The 23,463-nt window shown below is 43.1% G+C and overlaps 1 protein-coding gene across 1 annotated transcript in view; it reads right to left on the bottom strand.

Moving 5' to 3' along the window:
• The window catches only part of SERHL2 (serine hydrolase like 2), a 39,021-nt gene extending 15,792 nt beyond the window's left edge, over window positions 1–23,229 (bottom strand). Inside the window, exons 1-7 of the mRNA XM_066596209.1 lie at window positions 22,948–23,229; window positions 13,903–13,935; window positions 9,083–9,220; window positions 7,271–7,384; window positions 4,565–4,606; window positions 3,932–3,951; window positions 7–81 (exon numbers count right to left, since the gene is read on the bottom strand). Coding sequence (XP_066452306.1) covers window positions 7–81; window positions 3,932–3,951; window positions 4,565–4,606; window positions 7,271–7,384; window positions 9,083–9,220; window positions 13,903–13,921 — 408 coding nt within the window. The 5' untranslated portion in view covers window positions 13,922–13,935; window positions 22,948–23,229. The remainder of the gene's footprint in view (window positions 1–6; window positions 82–3,931; window positions 3,952–4,564; window positions 4,607–7,270; window positions 7,385–9,082; window positions 9,221–13,902; window positions 13,936–22,947) is intronic.
• Window positions 23,230–23,463: the final 234 nt, after the last annotated feature.

Genomic DNA, 23,463 nt, shown 5'->3' with positions numbered 1-23,463 from the left:
TCTTACTGAGCCGACAGGGTAAAATCCATAGGAATCCAGAAGTATCAGGTGCTGAACGGTCTCAGGAAATACGGAGGCAAACTATAAAATAAAGGACACATTTCTTTCTTTGAAAATCTACATTTTTTAAAATATTTTTTCAAGTCAACTAAAGGAAAACTTCCTTCCCCCCCAATTTCCCTCTGTATAGCAGGATTAGAAGTACACTAACATGTCAATAGGCAGCATATTAACCCCTTAACAACCGGGCCATAGTGTTTTTACGTCCTGCAGCTGCAGGACGTGTATGGAGGGAGGTAGCGCCGCTATCTCCCTCCATACAGCGCGGGCGTCAGCTGTTTATTACAGCTGACACCCGTGGGCAATAGCCGCGCTCGGCCGTTCGCGGCTATTAACCCTTTAAATGCTGCTGTCAATTCTGACAGCGGCATTTAAATCCCCCGAACGCTGTTTGGGGGTCCCGCACGCCCCCCCCCCCCGCGGTGAGATCGGGGGATCCGTGCAGGTGTCATGCCAGCCGGGGGCTTAATGAATGGCCCCAGGGCTGCCTTAGCAGACTGCCTATCAGGCCATCCACACAGGGTGGCTTGAAAGACTGCCTGTAAAAAAGCAGTATGACGTAATGCTATAGCATTAGGTCATACTGCAGGAGCGATCAAAGCATCGCATGTTAAAGTCCCCCAGGGGGACTTCAAAGTAAAGTAAAAAAAATAATCAATAAAGTTTTTTAAATTGTAAAAAAAAAAAGTTATAAAAGTTTAAATCACCCCCCTTTTGCCATATCTATTATTAAAAAAATCGAAATCATAAAATAAAAATATGTATTTGATATCGCCGCGTCCGTAAAAGTCCGATCTATCAAAGTAGTGCATTATTTTTTCTGCACGGTGAACGTCGTCCGAAAAAAAAAATAAAGAACGCCAGAAATGCATTTTTTTAGTTACCCTGTCTCCCAGAAAAAAATGCAATAAAAAGCGATCAAAAAGTCGTATGTATTCCAAATTGATACTATCGGAAACTACAGGACATCCCGCTAAAAATGAGTCCTTGCTCAACTACGTCGACGGAAAAATAAAAAAGTTATCGCGCGCACAAAATGACCGCAGAAAATAATTGAAAAAAATTTAATATCTTAAAAAAAATATACAAGTACTACAGCAAAAACAATACTATACAAGTTTGGTATCGTAGTAATCGTACTGACCCATAGAATAAAAATATCAGGTCGTTTTTGTTGCAGTTTGTGCGTCGTAGAAACAGGACGCACCGAAAGATGGTGGAATGTCGTTTTTTTTTTTCATTTCTCTCCGCTAAGAATTTTTAAAAAGTTTTTCAGTACATTATATGGTACAATAAATAGTGCCATTGAAAAATACAACTCGCAAAAAACAAGCCCTCATTCAGCGACTTCGATGGATAAATTAAGGTCACTAAGGGGTTAAAGAACCTACAACAACAGCAAGGACAGTACAACCCATCATATCAGTCTACCATTGAGAAATCATTAATTTGTCTTAATCCACATTCCTTCTAGAAGAGGGGCATGTTCTCTTTACACTACAGCCCCCCCCCCCCCCCCCCATAGTTCTCTCTTACTAGAATACAAGTAGCCAAACCAGGTATGTCTGGCCATGGGCCCCAAATATCAAACTTTTTAGTATTTCTCCTTTTCGAGATACACAAATTTCTATAATTTCAAACGCAGATCCACTTTAGCTTTATATTCAGCCGCTGTGAGAAAATTTGGTGACATTGAAATAAATAAACTAAAAGAGAGTATATGGAGGGTAGCTAGCTGATGGCAGTCTATCACAGGAATCTCAGACAGATTAGAGGATTTCTATTCAGCTGCAGTTCAAAAATGCCATCAAATTGAGGGTGCAGTTACACGGGCAAGTGCAATATTCGTCTGAGAAACTCACAGCAATATCACATTTGCAAACATACAATTATTATACAAGTGTGATGCGTTTTGTGAGAAAAATGTTATTGCTACACTTGTGATTTTCAAACTAGTTAAAGTTACTCATTATTCCTTATGGGAGCAAAAACAAATTGCGGTTGCATGTACATGTTAGCGCAATGCAATTTCTTTTTTCTGCTCCTATAGGGAAGAATTGGCAATTCTTCAACCAAAAATAAGAAGTTCTGCAATTTTTCTCTAGTATCGCTTCTTCTCAAAAAGAGAAAATAAAGGAAAAAAATTGACCATGTAAATGCCCCCAATAGGAGCAATGGGTTCTTTTCCAGCGTGCTTTCTGAGAAATTGGGTAGGGAAGAAGAAAAAAAACGCCTATATAAATGCAACCTAAGTATCTCTGTCCAACATGTCTGTAAGCATTGAAAAGATCTGCAATTCATGAGTTCTAAACCTCATTTTAAGGCTAAAGGCCCATTTAGACGGGACGATGGTCGGACAAACGATGCCCGACACTCGTCCCTGCATAGACTCGTTCTTGTGCTGCCGCACGGGAGCTAGTATTGCTGGCTTGCTCAAAGAGCGGCCAACAGGGGTTCCGGGAGGCTAGAGGAGATTTCACTCCTCACGCTCCCCCGCCCCTCTCCATTGAGTTAACATAGCGGCTGCTATATACACTGAACAATTAGCGTTCAGCTCATCGTCCATCCTGAAGTTAGCATACTGAATAGCCGCTATGTTAAGTAAATGGAGAGAGGCGGGGGAGAGCGAGGACAGAAATCTCCTGCAGCCTCCCCGCCCTCTGCTGGCCGCTCTGTGGGGGAGCCAGCGATACTGGCTCCCCGTTGTAGCACGAGAGCGAGTATGTGCGGGGACGAGTGTCGGGCATCGTTTGCCTGACATTCGTCCGTCTAAATGGGCCTTTATTCTCATGGACTTCCATGTGCTATCCAAATTTCAGGCTTCTATTAACATTAAATGGGCTATTCTCATCCAAGAAAGATGACTAGCTGATGCTGAAGGTTCTTTTTGCACAGACTCAACACATGTGCAAGTAGCCTCATTAACTATAAGATGTTTATTGGAGATGGGGATGTGGATTGCAATGAGTGAGATTGGTCTGTAAAATCCACATCAAAACCAACAAAATTTGCATGTATTAAATTTCATTGCTGATATTTATCTGGTTTAACAGTGTAATTTTTATGCGGGGTGTGAAAGGCGGCTGTCGGGGGCTTCACATGTGGCTTAGTTTTCACAGTAGAAAAAAAAACCAAAAAACTGTGGAAACTTACACCACATAATTATGAGAAGGTCATTTTGCACTACATACATGGTTTAAGTTTCCATACAGATTTCTCTGCGTTTTCTACATACATTGTAGATTTTGAATTTGGAATTTTATCAGACTTCAAAGCCATGTGAAATTTTGCACCAGTAATTCCAAGTGCATTTTTTGCATTTCTTGCTAAGTAATTGCTTGCAGATTTTTTTTACATCAGTGGGCATTCACACTTAAGGGTCCTTCTAAATGGGACGAGTGTTGGGGGAATAAGCTCCTAAGAGTTGTCCCAGAGATTATCGTTCCTGTACTTTCACACAAGAGTGCTAGTCATTCAGTGAATGGAGGCCGGGTCTGTTGGAGATCACTTTCAGGTACCCGCCTTCATTCAAAGAAAACAGGCAGACATTCGTAGATGAATATCTGCCTGTTCACACAAGCCGATCTTCATTTGAGTTTTACGCCTGCAGAAACAAAACGACAAACAATACGCAAACAACTATCGTTCAATTTTGCACAATCCAGTGACAATCTGAAGGATTATAGTTCCGTGTAAGATGGCCCTGAGGAGGTAAAACTACCCACACTTCAACTAATTGCTTAGTTTGCCATGCATTTATATGTACTACACCAGGGTCCATTATTAAGGTTTCTACTTATACAGGAATTGCCAATGAGAGCTGCAACAGTGCCGCATCAATACATACATAGAAATTTTGTAGCTGACTTACCATTCCTCCAACAACACCACCTGCAGGAAAATGAACAAAAAAGAAAGTATTCTTCAGTGAGTATAATTAGTAAAGCAATACTTTCCTTTAACTTAAGGAGTTTAGTCACAATTTATGATAATCATGCATACAGCATTCATATCTGTTCTTCCCATTGTTATAACTTTTCAATGTTCTGTTGAGATATGGGTGCAGAACAAAGAAAATTACAGCTATGCCAGACACCTACAGAGTGGGACTGACCCCATTGGCTATATTGTGTCCAGCATTTTAGCAGGGGGGACGGAGTGGGGGGAAAATCACAACATATCTTATCTTTGGCCATTCCCTCGGAGCGCATCGCTCATTGTTTTCAATGTGGCTGGGAAAAGCATTGCTTGGCATGTGATCTGCACACAAGTGTGATGCAGGGTTTACCATTAAAAACAATGTGAAACACTTTCCGATCTCCGCCGTGTCTTTTTGGCACAAAAACACCTCACATCCATGGGAATAAATAAATAAATCACAGATTAGCAAGTGTGATATCAGGCCAAGTTTCATGGCCCGATATCGCATTTACCCGTGGGAAATTGGCCTAAAAGGAAGAAAAGAATTCGTAATGGAGTCATAAATAATGCAGCAGATTCTCACCCATACTGTGCGCCAATATTGAAAATCTTCGCCAACCTAAAGCTGAGGAAACAGAATAAAAGATATAGTTAGATGCGAAAAAGGCATTTGTAATCTAAGACGGCGGTCTGGAAGTAAAGGCAATATACTTGTTCTGGAAGGTTAGAGTTGTGTTATGTAGCTTTGCTTGAACAGCTGATTGAGAGTGCATACTGCTGTAAGGCACAACACTGAGATCCATTGACAATATGGAAAGTAGATTGCTGCCCACTGAGCAGGCACTCGCTGGGGTAGATGTGGGGGTGGATGGTAGTATAGGAGAACAGGATGAGCAGGCAGCTAGCTAGGCAACAGGAGCAGCGGTAGAGGGAAGAGATCCAGGGAGGCTAGTGCCGGACTGGCACACCCCAACAAGTTTGAAAAGTTGGCAAATAAAGGGGATACCATTACAGGATTTGCGCTGCAGCATGAAATGCTCTCTGACCGCCAGGGAAATGTTTGCTACAGTAAGAATGGGAATAGGAGTGCAGGGCAGGCTAGACAAGTCCTGGTAGTGGGGGACTCAATTATCAGGAGGACAGGCAGGGCAATTTGCAACAAAGACTGTCGAACGGTGTGTCGTCTTCCTGGCACTCGAGTTTGACACGTCACGAATTGACAGATTACTAGGAGGGGCTGGTGAGGATACAGCAGTGATGATACACATTGGCACCAATGACAAAGCTAGAGGAAGGTGTAAGTTCCTTAAAAACCATTTCAGTGATCTAGGTTGTAAGTTTAGGGCAAGGACCTCCAAAGTAGTATTTTCTGAGATATTACCTGTACCATGTGCCACACCAGAAAGTCAGCGGGAGTTTAGGGAGGTAAACAAGTGGCTCCAGAGTTGATGTTGGAAGGAGGGTTTGGGGTTTCTGGAGAACTTGGCTGACTTTAATGTTGGCTACATGCTCTACTATAGGGATGGGCTGCATCTCAATGGGGAGTCGGCAGCTGTGCTAGGGGAGAAGAAGGCTAGAAGATTGGAGGAGTGTTTAAACGAGGAACTGGGGTGGGGGAGTGGGAAAGGAAAAGAAGAGAGATAGAGAGGAAGACAGTGATCATTAACAGATTCCCAGGGCTGTGGTTACTGTGGTCATTACAGGAGCAGAAAGCGTTGACCATAGCACAGTGGCATGAATTGGTATTGAGGACGCAGTTCCCATTAAATTCAAAAAGGATTGATAGCTGTAGGTCATGAATAGCAAAAGTTAAAAAAAGTACTGGAATTTTAGGATCCGTATTCTTCAGAGTCTAATTTTTCTACTTAAAAGTCCCATGATAAACCAGTGAATGGTGTGTCTTCCCATTATTTAATGTTATGGCGTATTGCAGAATAATAATAATCATCTTTGTTTCTATAGTGCCAAAACATATTCCGCAGTGCTTACAAGACAGGGGGAATAAAAACAGTAGGGGTGAGGGTCCTGCTTCATGAGCGTACATACTACAAATAACAGGGTGATACAGAGGGTAAAGGAGCTAGAGATGTGCACAGTATGGCGAGGGGGAGAGTGAGGGATGCTATAAACACAGACAGTAATCAAATTGGGCCGTATAGTGGCTTAATCGGTGTGACTACAGGTGCCCCTTGATTACGGCTAGCGGGAATTGCAGTCAATAGGTCAGGGAGCATGTTATCAGGCGGAGTAAAGAGGGCTTGTTTTAGGGGATAGAATATGCCTCCCTGAAGAGGTGCGTTTTTAGAGCAGTGTCAGTGCTTTGTGTCAGTAATTGCCCAGATAGCTTTTGGTAGCATGTTCTAGAGGACTGGTGCTGCTCTGGAGAAGTCTTGGAGGTGGGAATGAGAGGTTTGAATTAAAGGGGCACTTAGTCTGATTTCATTAACAGAGTGGAGGGCGCAGGCTGGGGGGTGGATTGAGATGAGGGAAGCAATTTATGGCGGTGCGGTGCTATGGAGAGCTTTATGGATGAGGGTGGGGAGTTTGAATTGTATTCTGTATTTGACAGGCAGCCAGTCACTGGCACAAGGCAGAGGCATCTGAGTAGCGGCTGGACAAGAAGATGAGCCTGGCTGCCACATTCAGGATGCATTGCAGAGGGAAGAGTCTGGTGCGGGGGAAGATTATAAACTGTGGAGGTCTACCTTCCGGGACCCCCTCCAATTGAGAGAATGCAGGGATGGAGTTCCCTTGGCATTTAACCTACTGTAAGCTGTAGCACAGCTGAACTCTAGTGCTGTGGGGCCTGGCATAGTGGGTGGCCAGGAGTGTTGGGGTGCTTTTAAGGGGAGCGATTTATCGTTTGCACGAACTAACAAGCGAATGATGTCAGAGTTACTTGTTTACTCGTGCATCCTGTTTATACACGCAGATAAATTGTTCGCTCGCAAATTGTTCCGTTGTCCCCATTCGCTGTACATAAATAAGGAGAACAACTGAATGATCAGAATTTAAACTGAATGATTAACAAACGAGCCAACGATGATTTTCAAGTACAGAGCCGGATCAGGTGTCCTTATATGACAGGCCTGCTAGGGAGTCAGAAGGGGTGAAATAGTTAATAGAAAAGAGTAGGAGGTAAAGGGGAGCGGAGGTTAAGAAATATATAACATTGCTTACTTGAGTGGGAAAAAGCCTTTAAATACATTTTTGCACTTGCACTCATTTAATAAATCTCCCCCAAGCTTTTCCAAGCCCTAATCATGAAAAGGCATCAAGTTCAACTTACACGTTACCACTCTATGTACATCAGTCACATAGTCCAGATGTTGGTACCTCATTCCTATAGGTAGGTGGGAGGACTGTCCATGTCCGGAGAAGTCCAGAGCCACAAAGTAACATTCTGCAAAATAGTTCATGTATTGAATGTTATTGTGCAAACTGAGAAAGCAGTTCTTTAAAAAATAGCTTTTATGCAGTATTTAACAAAATGAAATACAAGAACGTTCACATCACATTTATATGTCCTATTGGATGTCACTCGCTTTTTTTAAAATCCAGGATTAGAAGTAGCCCACCTTTAAAAGAAGATGCAAGAAGATGTGTATACCGTGTCGACTTATTTTGCAAAAAATAAATGAAATCAACAGAAAAAAGGATGCTCTTATTAGAGCCAGGCTCACACGAGCGCAAATTCATTGCGTAGTACACACGCGATATACGTGGTGAATGGATCCAATGAAAGTACATTTATTTTCATTGATCTATTTACACTTGCTTAAAAAAGAACGCAGCATGTTCTATTTTACTACATATTACACACGATAGAGCCTTATTGTTCTCTATGGGTGTGTACAAAATGTTGTACATGTGCGATAAGTGACAGAAAGGGAAATAAAAAAACAAAGAAGAAACCAAGAAGCCTGCGTTTCACCACACGCTCGTGTGAGTCAGCCTAAACATAATTTTGTGTCCTGTTGCATCCTGTTTTAAAGGAGCAATTTCATTGGATACACTTATGGCATATCCACAGTATATGCCAGAAACAGCTGATAGATGTGGGTCCTTCATCTACCGCTCGGAGGGTCCCCCACCCTGTCCCAGCTTCTCGGCCACTAGTAGCCGAGATTATGAAAAACGCTGACCTGGCTTGTTCTACTTCCATAACTCCCATACAAATAAATGGCAGTTAGAGGAACAGTTCAGCTCGTTCTGCAATCATGGCTACTGACGGCCATGGTGCACAGTATAGTATTCCTATTCAGTAAGGTTTGGCCCAGTGGCAATGATTGTTTAATAGTAAATTTGCCCAGCAAAAACATGCTGTGAGCCTCGCCTCAATGAGGTTTATAAAAATTTGATAAAAACTGCAAGCTGGGATAAGAATTCCACGCTGCGACTTCTGCCAAGCTGCTTCTCTACTTTGGATTCTCATCAAATTGCAAATCCGCATTCAAACCAATCATTTGAGTAAGGTTTGACAATCTGATTACTAGATTTCCATAGCCAAGAACCACAATGTGTTCAGTGGGTTGTCAACAGCTTGTCCCTGGTAAACCCGTGTGCCTCAGGCTACTCTTCTTCTTTACCCCTTAGTGACGAGCCTATGTTTTGGTTTAAGGACCAAGTGATTGTTATCGTGGCATTGCAAGAGCCATAACTCATTGACAGAGCCGTATGAGGGCTTGTTTTTTTATTGGTGGTTGGAAAAAAAGTGTAAAAAATAAATTGAGGGAATAAGTAAGACAAATTAAATGCCAACTTATAGAGTTTAAATTCATACTTTCCCTTGTCACATATGAGAATATGTAAACTATACACAACCCAAATGAAAATTCTTCAAAGTGGATTTCCTACCATGGAAAGTGATGGCAAATCACAAGAATATACTGGTTTCTTTACATGTTTCGATAATGTCATTTGTTGACTTTTGGCCCCAGGAAATGTCAAAGGAACCCAAATCCCATTGTTCTCCTGATTATTGGGGGTCACAGATGTCAGACCCCTGCCAGTTACAAAGTTATAGAATGTTCTAGCAATATAACACAATATTAGAAAATCCCCTGAAGATACATCAAACACATAAAACTTCTGAACTTACCTTGGGGAAGCAATGGAATAAGTTTGTCAAAAGTGTTGGCATTATCCAACCAACCATGTAGGCACAAGACAGGTCGCCCCTCAGATGTGCCCCAAGCTTTGGCTGCTAGATGGCCCCATGGGACTTTAAATCTTAGTTCTGAAATAAGATAAAAAAATATCGTTATTACCACAGAGTATTTTGAAGAAATACTGCATATAGTCCAATGGAAAAGATCAGACAAGTGTTGGTCGAAACGTTTGAGGTTTCTGTCGTTGCCGGAATAAAACCTTTGTGTGCCACCAGATGTTCTTCCTACTTGTGGGTAATCTTTAGGCAGTGTCAGCATTAGTAGTCCCATCCTCTTCACTGGGCTGTATACTGTTTTTGCTTCATAGTAATGGCTTAGATGGACCCATAACACCAACAACATGGGATGGTGCTCCTACATATTGATCTGAGTGACCAAGGATCACAGTCTAGAGTTGTGCCTATGTACCCCTCATTCTTATCTGATATATGTTGTGTTTGGAATTCCCTCCGCTTAGACTGGGCTGACGCTCTCCTTTTTCCCTCCTCTGTAGGGCCCAGCGTTTGTCAGATATTCGGATACAGAGATATTGGTTAGTGATTAAAAAGATCCATCAGGATCCATCCTTCATTAGGCACAGAGGAAAGGCGATTTAAGCAACTATATAGGAAAAGGGTTCTTTACAGTTAGGGCTTATTCACACGAACGCAGTGCATTGTGCACAATTAATTTGAATGCAGTGAATAGAACCCATTGATTTGAATAAGTTCATTCAAATACGCGTATTTTTTGCGTACATTTTGTTTGAGCAAAGCAACACGCAGCATGCTCTATTGTCCTGTGCATTTGCACAGGTAAATAGTGCATATTGAACTAATTACACTATTTGCCAATTTCAATGAATGAGAGCATGGTTACGTGTGTTTTTGTGCACGCAAAAAGTACAGTAAAACACGCAAATGCGCTTACGCCCATGTGACACGAGCCTTAGAGCAGTCAAACTATGGAATGCCCTACTCTGAGAAGTAGTAATACAAAGACTGCTCCTTGGAAAAGTCATTTTTTCATCTCTGTCCGTTAGTTAGTTAGTATAACTAATGTTATTAAAGGTTATAATTAATCTAAGAAGGTTGAACTTGATGGACCTGTGTCTTTCTTCAACTTTTGCAGCAATAAATGATCACGGCTAGTAAATTCAGTATTATCTCCTATTGTGAGAACTTTATAAGTAAAGGCGTAGATCCAATACATTTTCTCTATCAATTTTACAAGGTGTTCAAGACCTTAGTATTTATTCAGGATTACGCTTGGAGGATATAATTCTGTCCAGGATACATGATGACCATATAGGTGCCGAACTGATAACACGTAAGCATGGCATGTGACCACTGGGATCGGCATTGGCTGCAGCGGTCACATGACAATCCAACAGATCATCACTTCTGTAATGCAAATACATACTGACAGGGACAACCAGCGCATTGAGACGGGAGCAGCGGTGTAATAATGTAAACAGAGGGTTATTTTATTTCTTGATAAAAGTCTGATCAATAGGGTGTCACCACTGAGATCCCCACCAATCCCAAGATCGGAGGTTCCATATCCCCTTCTCACCACTGCAAACTAGCTTCACCCCTTGCAGTGAGGAGATTGAACGAAGTGGCAGTCGGACAAGCTGCTCTTTTCAACTTCAATGGGGTTGATAGAGATAGCCGAGTATTGAAACAAATGGAGTGGTGCTGCACATGTGGGTAGGTGCAAGGGCCCGCAGTGACAAACAGATGGGGACATGGGCCCCCCATTCTCAGGATTGTTGAGAGTATCAATGGTGAGACCTTACCAATCTGACTCACCTGTTCTGGGGATAAGTGATAAAAGTCTATCTACAGGTGTACCTCCATTTATAACTATTTCTGTTTTCCTGTACAATGTTTAAGTGCGCCACCTGACAACTCTGACCTTCACAGGGGGTCTACTGGCAGAGTACAGTTGTCTAGAATACAGAGCTGCATTACATTTTAACAGCCAGCGGGTCGAGAGCGGCTTCATCTCTCCTTAAGGAGAGCACTTAGAAGGTAAATGAGGAGACTTTTAAGGCCATCCAACCTCCTCTGGGAAATATGCAAATAAGGGAGATGCAACAATAGCCATGCATCGCCACCTATGGGATGGCAGCATTCCTGCAAATCAGTGTCTGACCCTATATACAGGTCGTTGTAATACTGATTGGGAATTGAAAACCTGATCTTAATTAGCGTATTTTCACCTATTCACACGAGGAGCTGCTGTGTATCAGCAACAATAGAAGCAGAAGAGATAAAAACCATTGACAGCTGTAAAATACTCAGAATGACCTATAATGGTTAAATTGAGCAAACCCCCCCCCAAAAAACGGTTGTGTATGTGCCATTTTTACCAGCGTGATTTTTTATGCAGCCAAAAATCGTTCATCTGATGGAATACATTGGAAACCATTGATTCACATGGTCAGGTTTTTGGGTAATTTTTTTTACGCCGTGAAATACCTGCGTAAATATGTGAATAAGCTATTACACGGGCATTTTTATAGCGTTTTAGTGGGCGTTGTGAGACGGTGACCGGCAAGGTGCTGGAGGGCAGGTATATCTCGCCTAGGATGCTCTCCTATGCTGCTTTGGGGAGCGCTTGGGCAGATACGTGCCACCGAGCAGCCTGGGCTCGGTGGAGGAAGCCGGCAGTATAGTGTTAGTAGCATTAAGCTACTAACACGTTGTAGCAAGTAAGTGGCTCCAAGCCGCATAATCCGGGCCGGCTTTTCTGGAGTGACCAAAGTGAAGGGTGGGATGGTCACTCCCACGTACCAGGTGAGGCTGGTACCAGGCCTTATAAAGCCTGGGCCTACAGGGCCTAGAGAGAGAGCTGAGACCTTTGCAGGTCTGAGAGTCCTGGCTGGCTGGGTGGGTGCAGGAGCCATTTGTTTACCAGTACGTAGACAGGGACGCTACATGTTTAGTAAGTGCTCGGACGAGCAGGATTTACGTTATGTTTGCCTGATGTTAAGGCCTGTATTTTGCTTTTGTTTGCTTGGAAATAAACCCAGGCAAAGCCTGGACTAAAGACTTTATCCTATGTGTCACTGTCTCTGACTGCTTATGCCCAGGTTGCTACCGATCCTAAACGCTAATCCCTCACAGCGTTTAAAATGCCTGCTAAAAACACTGTATTAAGCCTCCATTGATTTCAATGGGGCTTCTTAGACAAGCGTTTTAGCACAGCGTTTCTAACGCCACGCTAATCAAACGCTGTCTGTTCTATTTTAGTGCGTTGCAGTGCTTTTTAACGTACCACATCACCCAGTGCAATGAGGAGGTGTGTTACAAATGCTGTCGCTGCACTTTTACTAACGCATGTGTGAAACTGGCATAAGGGCACAGATTAGTGAAACCTCTGATCTTTGTCATTTAACTGTTTGATCGACATGGGCAACTCTGATCGTAGCATTCAAAGGGAGAGTCTGAGGTAATCTGGTCAGATCCCATAAGCAATCCCTATGAGGTTACTGGGGCTCATACCTAGTATGAGTAGACAGCCTAGAGTCCATTGAATGAAGCTTGGGCTGTCTGACCATATTTACTGTCAGAGCATAATTAAAGGGAACCTGTCATGACCCTTGAGCCCTATAAACTACACTATGGGGCTCAAAGGTCAGGCAGCTGCGTTTGATGCTTACCGGGGCCTCATTCTAACACTGCTTGCTTGCGTGCACAACATAACTCTTTTCAGTCCACTCTGTGCACATCTCCATAAAGATAAATGAGAGAGCATGCGCACAAAGAGCACTGAAAAACGTCAGGCTGTTCACACACTGCAGGACACAGCGCAGGAACGGGACATTAGTAACAACTCCCAAGACTCCCTGCTCCCCGTCTGTAATAGCAGTTGTTACTTAAAGGGAACCTGCCATCTATTACTACAAATGAGGTTTACCTTAATAAAAAAATTGAACGCAAAAACAACCATACAAAAATATAAATTCTGCCATTTTTTCTATTAAATTACGCATCTTGATTACATGGCAGTTTATATAACTTTACCTAGTTTACTGTTTAAGCCAACAAGGCTTCAGAAGGACAAAGGTTAGGTGCAGTAAGAGAAATTTTGACCTTGTGTGTAATCTCTCTGCTAAGACAAACTACATGCGCTGTAAGAAAGTAGCTGCACACAAAAATTATTATCTTTGACACAAAATAATGTTGCATTTAGTTCCTCTTCACGGTATTACGTGTTGAGGGCTCTTTCACACGGGCGTATTTTTCATCAGGCGTTTGTAGCTGCTCTGCACACCTGTAGTACACTCAGGATAGGTCAGAAATGGCTGATCACCGAGATGCCAGGGGTCATCAGACGGTCTTCCTAGTGAAACGAGCGACGGTGTGCCTGCATGACTTCCATTCACCGTCTATGCACTCCGTTATCTCCCTCGGTCCCATAGAAGTATATGGAGCACTGGACAAGCCTGCCACCTCCTCCGCATTCACAGGTGGACTCGGGATGCCCCGTTGTCAGGATTCCTGGGGTTCCAGATGTCTGCCCTCCAGCGATTACACATTTATCACCCATATTGTGATTAGTCATAGATATTTTGGGAAAATGGAAACCCCTTACTAAGGTTTTTGAAAACGAGTATTCTAAACTAGGCAATTACTTCAACTTGAAAGTATTTTTACTAGTCGCACAGCTATTAGCACAATGATCTCTAGTGAAATAAGTTTATTATACCGACAAAGTCATTTAGAAAAACAGACTGCTGTGGTAATTAAATAAAACGTACCTTTTAGAAGAAACGCCATGTGTTCTCAGTCACCTGCCGAGCAAAAGCAAAGAAAGTGCATGTTAATCGTTAATCATAGAGGAATTGCCTGATTTGCACTCTAACCAGAGTGAATCTGGTCTGCACTCTCCATGAGCCTTATATGCAAATAAGTAAAATGGAACACTACCTCTGCAGCGCCACCTGTTGGATGGAAGCATTCCTGCAAGTCAATGTCAGGCCCTTTATAACAATGATTGGGAATTGAAAACCAAGCCAGAAACCATCCACAGACAGCTGTTTTGGGGGGCTTGCCCCTCATCAGTGTGCAGTAGGATTCTGCCTTGGCTGGGGAGAGGCCTGTGACGTGGATCGAGAAGGGAATCATCACTCCTTAAGGCCTCATGTCCACGGCTAAAATAAAATTTTAAATCCGGAGCGGATCACCCGCAGTGTGATCCGCGCCCCATAGAGATGCATTGGACACCCGCAGGTAAATAAATACCTGCAGATGTCATTTTCCCGAGACGCGGATTGCGTGTGCAGGACAACACCCGCAGCGTGCTCCACTTTAGTGCGGGTCTCCCGTAGGCTTCTATTGAAGCCTATGGAAGCCGTCCAGATCCGCGGCACACCCGCAGCTGAATTGCTGCTCTCCGGCGCGGGAGAGCAGAAGTTAAAAAAAAAAAAAATGCACGGCGCATGCCGGTATGCCGAGCACATCCGCCGGGCCGAAGAAAGAAGATCCGGCTGCGACGGAGGGGAGATCCGCAGCGTCTGGACAGGTAAATAATTCTTCTTTTAGGCATCATGTCCGCGGGAAAGGAGGGACACGCTGCGGGATTTTGCATGAAGTATCCACGGCGGGCCTGATTTTCCCCGTGGACATGACGCCTAAGAAGTGCACCAAGGAGGTTTATAAGACCATCCATGCTCCTCTGGGTAATATGCAAATCAGGAAGATGAAACAATACCTCTGCAGCACCACCTATTGGAAGGCAGCATTCCTGCAAGTCAATGTTAGACCCTTCATAAATGTTTTTATAACACTGATTGGGAATTGAAAAGTCTTCTCACTCACCTCCTAGGTGTCTCCACACACCTTCTGGCAGAAAAAGCAGCACATTTTTACCCAAATAGGTCTTACACAGAAATATATGGCTTTTGAATGCCACAATTGTTGAACAAGGCTTTTCATAAGTTCTACCCATTGAGCGGCCGCATTAAGGCAGGATTTACATCAGTGTATGCATATTTGCACCGCATGTTTTTTTTTTACATCGGGCGTTGCGTGTTTTTACTGTACTTTTTGTCAGCACAAGTCGTGCCCAATTGCACTCGTAAAAAAACATGTACTGATGCTCTCAGTTCTTGAAATGGACAATTAAGTAAACGATTTAAAAATGTGTTCTTTGCCTGCGCAAATGTGCAGAAAATTGTGGATGAGATTTGTTAATGCACTTTGCTGCCTCAGGAGAACACTGTGGATCTTCCTCCCTTAATACCTGCTATGTGTGGCTGAAAACAAGCTTCACATTGATTTATAGAACACTTTTGAGTACCTCATTTTTTTATGTATTTGATTTTTGCATAAAGTATTCCTTGACCCACATAAGTCAAACATGTTTAATAAGGCCAGGCTCAACACGACTGTATCTTGCAGCATGCGAGATATAGACGCGCGGAACGCAGTCAGTACGCAAAGACATTGCATACTAGCTGTGTGCGCCCATCACCATATACTATCATATATCTGTCAAGATAGAACATGCTGCAATTTTTGTTGGGCGCGTATTTTGTGCAATTTGTGTGAGCGGTAACATGGCCCGCCTATGGGAGATTGGTACAGCGTATTCCGTGTGCAAAACACGTACATGGAGTACGTTATACCAACACACTCGTGTGAGCTGGGCCTAAAAACGTTTGGTTGCTAACGGCAACATGGGTGCAAAAACAATTAGCTTTAGGACCCAGTCTGTAACATAAGATGTATCCATGGTGGTACAATGTGCCCGGTCTGACTGCAGCACAAGTACTGAGCCGTGTGCACCACGCTGCTTCACATCACAGGCTTTCTTGTCCCACAACACATTTGAAAGCAACTGCCATGAAGAGTCAGAAGAATACAGTGGTGACCATCGGTTGTTTCTGGAAGTGCAGTAGGACCCTTCTAGAAGACTGTGGCTAACCCTCGCCGCAGCGTTAACAGTCTGCTGTACAACCCGGTCGTAATACAGTACATGTTGCAATACATTTTCAAATTGTTGTGCCATGTCATGCTGCGTCACAGTGTCCTGCTGCTACAATGCAAGCAATAAAGAGGAATATGGTCATGTTGTATACATTACTACGACATAACTCTCAGCAGATATACAAACCTACTGGATCTCTGCAGAACCACAAATATTTTCGTTAGTTGTGATGTAGCCAGCCACACCATTAATCTCAATGTGTAGTATTCGCCTAAATGTTAACTGGGTACAGCTCAATCTTTAAAAGGGATTGTCCCACTTCTAGCTGTTTTCCCACAGCTCCGTAAATTGCACAGTGGTCTGGCATGGTACTGCAGGCTGTGTATTATTGAAGTAAATGGGGCTATTCAAAAGGCGAGAGTAGTTTTTTTTTTCTCTAATTTTTATCCTGTTCAGCAGCCTGTTTTTGAATCTAACACCCTCTTTAGGCCTCATATCCACGGGGAAAATCAAGCCCGCTGCGGATTCTCCATGCAGAATCCACAGCGGGTCCCTCCTTTCCCACGGACATGAGTATAAAAAGATTAAACTTACCTGTCCGGACGCTGCTAATCTTCCCTCCGTCACGGCCGGATCTTCTTTCTTCGGCCCGGCGGATGTGCTCGGCACGTCGGCAGCATGCCACACTCATGCGCCGGGCACTCGCTTTTTTTTTTAACTCCTGCTCTCCCGCGCTACCGTACCGGAGAGCAGAAATTCTGGTATGGGTGTGGCGCGGATCCAGACGGCTCCATAGGCTTCCATAGAAGCCTGCGGGAGACCCGCACTAAAAATGGAGCATGCCGCGGGTGTTTTCCTGCACACCCAATCTGCGCCTCAGGGGAAAATGACATCCACAGGTATTTAACTACCTGCGGGTGTCCAATGCATCCCTATGGGGCGCGGATCACGCTGCGGATTTTAAATTACAATTTAGCAGTGGGCATATGGCCTCAGAGCCATGTTTTGTCCATGAGACCCCTACCCTACTTCTGTATGCCTTTGCTGATATACAGTGGCAGATTGGGAAATCAAATTGGCCCTGGAAAAAAAATTACGAAGTGGCCACATGTTGTAGGTGGGCCCAAAGCAGCAAATCACCTGCTGCAGCCACGTTGGACGCCGATGGGTAACCATGGCAGCCAGAGGCTGAAGACAGATCCCAGGCATCCTCCAGCTGTATGACTATTAGGCTGTATTAGCACATACTAATATATTACTTTGCAGCTTTAGACTCACAGGGAATAATACTCTGCTATACTGAATATGCCAAAGATTACATTGTGACATCCTCAGTGGGTGTAAATATATATTGGAAAAAATAGTAATAAAGTGTATTTAAAAAATTCACACAGTTAAAGAAACATCTTTTTTACTTTGTAGAAGTGAAAATAACACTCAATACCACTGTAATCATCTTGACCCATATAATTACCTCCATATTATCACTCAACAAAACCCACTATACCACGACTGACATTACCAATAGTAACACTATATAAAAGAGAAAAAATCTTGCCACACCATGACCACATAGAGATGTATATCAACATACTGACACTGAATAACAACCACTACAAAGATCAATATTACCAATAATGTAATAGGGCCAAATAATACCCCCAGACTTGAGGGGTATTATTTAGTAGACTTGTAATTAAGGGCCAAATAATACCCCCAGACTGTGACCAAATAATACCACCACAGTGTTGCTGAAAAATAAAAACGCTACACAAAGACCAATATTACACACACACACACACACACACACACACACACACACACACACACACACACACACACACACAGTGACTATTTAGCTGTATATACTAGATCTACAGTCACTTTGGAGACTGTATAAATGATTACAGTACCATTATATCCAGTGATCACAAGTGACATCCCCTCTGACTGGAGTTGTTCACTTTCCCCTTTTTTTCTGACCCAGACCATCATGATGACTTCTCTTGGATACAATGTGTTTTTTATGAAATTTGACACACAGACAACTTTTACACAGCAATTTGCAACAAGCAGGGGTTAGGGGGGTAGTAGTATAGCAGTAGGTATTATATACATGTAAGACACCAGAACTTGTAATTCATTGGGACATGAACCACTGGACTTGTGTATGGCCATAGGCCTAGTCCCTGTCACGGTGTAGCCGGGTGGTAACACAGGGAGAATGCTTATAGAAGTATATATGTATATCACGTTGTGACGCCACCATTCCCACACCCTTATTTTATGCGGCGGAGTAATAAACACTGGACAAGTGTATCGTACCTCAGGTCCTCAGGATCGGTTGAGGCCTGGTAAAACTTTACTTAGAAAAATTTTGCAAGCAGATAATTATAGGTAACATTCACGGCAGCAGTTACAGGCAGAAGCTCAGAGGTTGGGAGGAAAAAATACACAGGAACTGTACGGCCCTATAGTCCACGTTATCTATATGTCACTGGTCCTGGACATTAAGTATACTTCGGAGGAGGTAAAGAAAGACAAGAATCTCTCCACATACTCTCTGGCAAGAAATCACTTAGAAGAAGGCTTAGCTTGGATGCACCCCGCACATTATCCGCGTGGGTGTCACAATCACGTACCTCTGTGTGGTGATCCTATTGCCGGACAACCACACAAGAAAAATAAAAGCCTGTAGTGTGAATGGGTACCTGGATTGTGTGAAGTAGGATGTTGGGGTTTGTGCACACTCTCTCTCTGGACTGAACTCAGTCCATTTACATCCACACCCCATGCGCTGCAGGTAATCGTTCCTCTTCCTCCATCTTCACGAACATGGAAGCTGATGGTGCTCCCATGCGGCTCTGTGTTAGCTCAGAGCAGCACGTAAGATGGAACCCTGCCCCAACACAGATTGAAGTAGACCCCGTCCCGCTCTCAGACACTTACTTTTATAACCTCACTTGTACCACATGACACAGTAGGATAGATACATTCAGCATGCAGACAGCTAACAGGCAATGATTTTAAGGGAGTTAACCCTTCAGACGCCGCAGCTGTGCAACATACATACAGAAAGTTACATGACAGTTTTGCACAGTGCATTCACATGAGACAACACATGTATGACATTTATGGAGGGGACCAGGATGTTGTTCTGGGACACTACAAATTTTTCAGGGATTTAGCTTTGTTTTTCAAACTTTTATATAATATTCCCATCCATAGTGCTCCAGATAGTGGAAATGTCACCTGAGGTGGCCCACGCAGTAATAGAATTCTCTTGTATTCATACTTTTTGTGCTCTCTGTATGCCCCATATAGTAAGTGTTACATTTTGTGTCCCACACCTAGTAAAAGTACCCCACTCAATAATAGTGCCCCAAATAGGCTACCACTCAATAATTATACATACTAACATAGTATTCAAGGCTGAAAAAAGGCAAGTGTGCATCCAATTCAGCCTGTTTCCACTCCCCCCATTGATCCAGAGGAAGGCACAACAAGCCCAATGAGGTACAAGCCAATTTACCCCATTTTGGGGGAAAAAAATCTTTCCCAACTCCATAATGGCAGTCAGAGTAATCCCTGCATCAACATTTCAAATTTTCTGCATAACTCCAAGCCCCAGATCAGCAACCCCTCTGGTTATTTAACCCTTTCTAATCCACTGTTTGACGTCTAAAGACATTCTGATTGAAGGCTGTACAGGTCCGATATCAGAAGACGTCCAGCAGGGTATTCTTACTGTAGATTACTGGCCGCTCTGTTGTCGGGGGCCTCTCCAGCATGTCCCATACCGCAGTACTGGCTCTAGCCAGCAGATGGTGCCACTGTACAATGGCAGAAAGAGAAAAACCCCTAGGAAAACTCTGAATCCAAAATTGGATAGCAAAGGGTTAATGTCTATATCCTGTAATATCATAGTGCTCCAAAAAGGTGTCTAGTCCCCTCTTAAACTCCTCCATTGATTTTGCCATCACCACTTCCTCAGGGAGAGAGTTCTACAGTCTCACTGCTCTTACAGTAGAGAAGCCCCTTCTGTGTTGCTGATCAAACCTTGTCTTCTCTAAATGTTGAGGATGCCCTTTTGTTACTGTCACAGTCCTGCGTATAAACAGATCATGGGAGAGATCCTTGTATTGTCCCCTAATGTATTTATACATAGTTATTTTCAACGGTGAATAATCCCAATTTTGATAGCCTCTCTGGGTATTGCTAGATATAGGAAAAAGAAAAAAGATCCAGCGCTCCAGAGAGACCTTTCTGACTTAAATCAATCAGAGGCTCCTTGAATAATCATACATACTTTTATTAACAAGTAAATCCAAATATGTCCGACATATTCAATTTTTTTTTCCGCACAAGTGAGCAATGGGCCCTGGAATTTATTCAGTTGTGCACTGAAATCCAACGGGTGTTCCCTCCATTATAGGCCTTGCCATGGGTCCTGTAAGTAGATTAGGGTCACAATGGGTATGTTTCTGAACACGGGACAAATAGGGGTATCCATTTTGGGGTGAATGTTTTCATTCCTATGTACTTCATTCCTAGATGAATTCGTTAAGGGGTCTAGTTTTCAAAGTGGGTTCATTTGTGGGGGTTCTTTATCGTTTTGGCAGCTCAATGGATTTACAATTGGGCAATGGGGCCTGGAATTAAAGGGGTTGTCCCGCGCCGAAACGGGTTTGTTTTTTTTTCAATAGCCCCCCCGTTCGGCGCGAGACAAACCCAATGCAGTCATAATAAAAACAAACCGTCCAGTACTTACCAGAATCCCCGCGCTCCGGCGACTTCTGACTTACCTTGTGAAGATGGCCGCCGGGATCTTCACCCTCGGTGGACCGCAGGTCTTCTGTGCGGTCCATTGCCGATTCCAGCCTCCTGATTGGCTGGAATCGGCACACGTGACGGGGCGGAGCTACGAGGAGCCGCTCTCCGGCACGAGCGGCCCCATTCAGAAGGGAGAAGACCGGACTGCGCAAGCGCGTCTAATCGGGCGATTAGATGCTGAAGATTAGACAGCATCATGGAGACGGGGATGCTAGCAACGGAACAGGTAAGTGAATAACTTCTGTATGGCTCATAATTAATGCACAATGTACATTACAAAGTGCATTAATATGGCCATACAGAAGTGTATAACCCCACTTTGTTTCGCGGGACAACCCCTTTAATTCAGTTTTACCCTGAAATCCAACGGGTGCTCCTTCCATTATGGGCCTAGCCATGTGTCCTGTAAGTAAATTAGGGCCACTATGGGTATGTTTCTGAATACGGCACAAACAGGGGTATCCATTTTGGGGTGAAAGTCTTCATTCATATGTGTGCTGTACAAAAAAAACTGGTTTTAAATTGACACAATTGCCAACAAAATGAAAATCGTAATTTTTTCCTACTGCTTTGCTTAGATTTATTCACAAATTGTAGGGAGAAAATTCTCGATAAATTTGTTAAGGTGTCTAGTTTTTAAAATGGGATCACTTGTGGGGGTTCTCTATGGTTTTGGCTGCTCAAGGGCTCTACAAGTGGGCAATGGGGCCTAAAACACCTTCATGCAAAATGTCTGTTCTGAAAGCCACCGATTACTCTTTTCATTTTGGGCCCCATTATGCATCCAGACATAAGATTAGGGCCACAATGGATATGTCTCTGAACATGGGAGAAACAGGGGTATCCATTTTGGGGTGCAAGTCTTCATTCATATGTGTGCTGTACAAAAAAACTGTTTTTAAAATGACATAATTGCCAAAAAAACGAAAATCACAATTTTTTTAACTTCTGCTTTGGTTGAATTCAGTTTTTTAATTCATTCGGTTTTGGCCACTCAAGAGCTCTATAAGTGTGCTATGGAGCCTAAAAGGCCTTCAAGCAAAATAGAAAAAAAATATATGTCTTTAAAAGGAAATATTTGTAAAAATATGAAATTTTATTTTTTCTGCTCTAAATTGCATTAATTCCTGAAAAAAAAACTATGGGGTCAAAATACTCCTGACACCCCTCAGTGAATACATTAAGGGGTGTAGTTTTTAAAATGGGGTCATTTGTGGGGGTATCTATCATTTTGACACCTATGAGCCTTTACAATGTTGGCTTGGAGTAGGAAAACAAAATGTTCCTCAAAATGCTGAAAAGTAATGTTAAATTTGTACGTCTCCTAAATGGTTAAAAAAAAAACGAAAGTTTTTCAAACCTGCGTCCAGAATAAGGTAAACAGATGGAAATATATATCTTAGCAAAAATTTGTACAGTATGTTTGCATATATTTGAGATATTACAGTTGGAAATGTGAAAAAAGTGACAATTTTTTCAAAATTTTCCCAATATTGGCGCTTTTAATAAATAAACACAAATTCTATCGGTCTATTTTTACCACCTAAATAAAGTACAACATGTGGCGAAAAAACAATGTCAGAATCACTTGGATATGCAAAACCTTTACGGAGTTATTCTATGTTATAGTGACATGTCAGATTTGCAAAATTTGGCTCCGTCACTAAGGCGCAAACAGGCTTCATCAATAGACATTTCAGGGGGTCACTATTGCTGGTGGGGCCACTGTGGGAGTCACTATTCCTACTGGGACCAATATAGGGCATACTAATTTACTACTCAGCCCACTGTGGGCGGTCACTATTACTACTGAGCCCACTGTGGAAGGTCACTATTACTATTGAGGCCACTTCCAGTTCCCAGTGCCCTGGTCAGTTGCAGTACTGCTGGTCAGGTGATGCTGGTCATGTGTGGCCACTACAGGCATGCCAGCTCTGCCTTGTTATTTTCAAGCTCCCAGTGACATGCCCCAGGACAATTTAATAAGACACAAAACAAGTAGGAGAAGTTTGTGTTGAACACAGATTTACAAATTTCGTACCTCCTCCAGAATGTCATGTAATCCGCAGCTGATGACTCTGTGACCGAACACAGGAAGTGGAAGCACTTCCTAAGAATCCACCTCTAGGGGTATGTTCCTGTGCGGGTGCTGGTGGTGGGTGTTCCTAGACCAGCGGGCTCCTTATGGCGGACCATGGGATTCAGCTGCCATCACAGAGCCATCTGAGAGGCTGCTGGAAGTTACAGGCTGTAACCCTTTCACTGCTGGAGGGAGATCTGTGTGGCTCACACAGTAGTGACAACAGTTAAGGGTTATTCAATGCAAAGATTCCACTGAGACCTGCTGCAATACATATGGCAAAGGAGGCACATTACGCAAGGAGCCCACTGAGGGATTTCCGACAGACGACAGCTCAGGATCTTTCTGCAGTGACAGGAAGAAGGCAGCACTGGATCACAGAAAAAAAAATGTCTGCTACTTTACTGATACTGGGGGTTTTGTCTGCTACCACTGGTATTTCAGGTATCCTATACTAATCCCAGTGTGTAGAGTCTA

Source organism: Eleutherodactylus coqui, chromosome 3 (assembly GCF_035609145.1).
Source record: "Eleutherodactylus coqui strain aEleCoq1 chromosome 3, aEleCoq1.hap1, whole genome shotgun sequence".
NCBI classification, from domain to species: Eukaryota; Metazoa; Chordata; class Amphibia; order Anura; family Eleutherodactylidae; genus Eleutherodactylus; species Eleutherodactylus coqui.
Note: the sequence above shows the minus strand (reverse complement) of the source record. Positions and strands in the feature narration are given on the sequence as shown.